A 1,877-nucleotide genomic window follows, 5' to 3' on the forward strand; every position below is an offset into this window, starting at 1 on the left:
TTATTTTGCATTCTAGAATCGCGTACAAGATTTAATTGAGGCTAAGGTCGTTACCTTCACTCCAAGACGCCCGAACGTGAACACCAATCCCATGCCAACACATGGGGGAGCATCAGTCAATGCCATTGAGGAGAGTGATAAAGGTGAACTGATCAAGAAAGTTGAAGAAATTCAAACTCCTATCGCAATGTTAGGTACACAACTACTGAAGAGTGGTCTGATCCAGGTAGAATTAGCTGATGAAGGAAATAGTGAAGATTTGAAGAGATTTATCTAACGAATGTTGGATCAAGGTGAATTGCAGATTGAGCGCTGCGTCAAAGGCACGAAAGAGAAAGAAATAGTTGTGGTTGACATTCTGTACGACATAGTTAACGTAGAAATCCCTATAACCCTGTTGGTGATAGAATTTACAGCACCCTTCGCATACGAGGATGAAAAAGCAGTGTCGTGGATATATCAGCCCAGAGATTTTAAGCAGGGGCAGGGAGACCAACCTTTGGTTATCAATGAACCAAATGTCACCTTAATCATAGGACCATCTAGAATGACGCGCAATGGCCGAATGTTTGCACCGAGGACCGTTGATACTTCTGCCAAGGCTAAAGGGAAGGAAGTTGCTACTCATGTCCAAATCTCTGTCCTGAATCTTGAAATGCAAGAAATGCATCTATCTCTTAAGGCTGCAGTCACCCACGATGAGGTAGAGGAATTTCTGAGGATAATAAAGAAGAGTGATTACAAAGTAGTGGACCAATTGAATCAAACACCTTCAAAAATCTCCATGTTTTCCTTACTACTCAGCTCAGAAGCACATAAAGACTCATTGATGAAGGTGCTTAGCGTTGTGGATATCACAAAGGACATAACAATGGAGCAGTTTGATGATTTGATAGCTTGTGTGACCACTGGAAATTTCTTGGGGTTTAATGATGATGAACTGCCGGTCGAAGGGAAAAATCATAACAAAGCTCGGCATATCTCCTTAAGATGCATAGACACCATATTGTCAAGAGTGTTAGTAGACACGGGTTCCTCGTTGAATGTTATGCTAAAAACCACTTTGGTGAAACTACTATTGGAAGGAATGAACATCAAACCCAGCACTCTGATAGTAAAAGTGTTTGATGGCTCAAGACGAGCAGTAATAGGGGAGGTTGACTTACCAATTAAGATTGGCCCGACTATCTTCACTATTACATTCCAAGTCATGGACATACACCCTAGATATAGTTGTTTACTTGGAAGACCATGGATTTACTTTGCGGGCGCAGTAACTTCCACCCTACACCAAAAGCTAAAATTTTTCACAAATGACAAGAGGATTGTGATCAGAGGTGAAGAGGATATCTTGGAAGTGGTGAATGTAATGACCGTCCAACAGACATCTGAGTCACCAAAATCAAAACCATCAATGGCCTCGTGGCAAGGAGCTAAGGCTACTATAGAAAATGGGAATGCTCAAGGCTAGGGCAAGGTGATAGAAGTACGCGAGAAGCGGGATAAGTTTAGTTTGGGGTATGAACCATCGTTGGGTGAATCTGGTAATCAACATGATAAGGAGAAAATTCCTTCTGTAGAAGAGACATTCACCAGTGCTGGCCATATCTTTGGTGATCAAGTGGCAATGATCAACGAGGAAGCTTATGAAGAGGTAGTATCTAGCCGGATACGTCAAGCAGCACCCAATGAAGAACTAAAGAACTGGAAGACTGTGGAAATCCCCTAATTTTTTCAAAAGTAATTTTATTCTCTTAATCAAAACTATGTTGCTTTGCCCAAGGCACATTGGCGTGTTGTAAGGCCTCTTTTATCTTACAAAATTTTTTATTATCATTAATAAAATGGCAATTTGCATTCAAATTTTTGTTCCTTTC

At 41.0% G+C, this 1,877-nt stretch overlaps 1 protein-coding gene across 1 annotated transcript; it reads left to right on the forward strand.

Annotated features, from left to right (window-relative positions):
- The first annotated feature begins 280 nt into the window (after nucleotides 1–280).
- LOC127129497 (uncharacterized) lies at nucleotides 281–1,471 on the forward strand. Its single transcript, XM_051058666.1, has one exon. It carries the CDS (start codon nucleotides 281–283, stop codon nucleotides 1,469–1,471), a length of 1,191 nt encoding a protein of 396 aa, XP_050914623.1.
- The last annotated feature ends 406 nt before the right edge of the window (nucleotides 1,472–1,877 follow it).

This window comes from Lathyrus oleraceus, chromosome 3 (assembly GCF_024323335.1).
Source record: "Lathyrus oleraceus cultivar Zhongwan6 chromosome 3, CAAS_Psat_ZW6_1.0, whole genome shotgun sequence".
Taxonomy (NCBI): Eukaryota; Viridiplantae; Streptophyta; class Magnoliopsida; order Fabales; family Fabaceae; genus Lathyrus; species Lathyrus oleraceus.

Bases quoted from the DNA above. Each gene is read 5' to 3' on its own strand.
- LOC127129497 (XM_051058666.1), top strand. From the start codon at position 281: ATGTTGGATCAAGGTGAATTGCAGATTGAGCGCTGCGTCAAAGGCACG.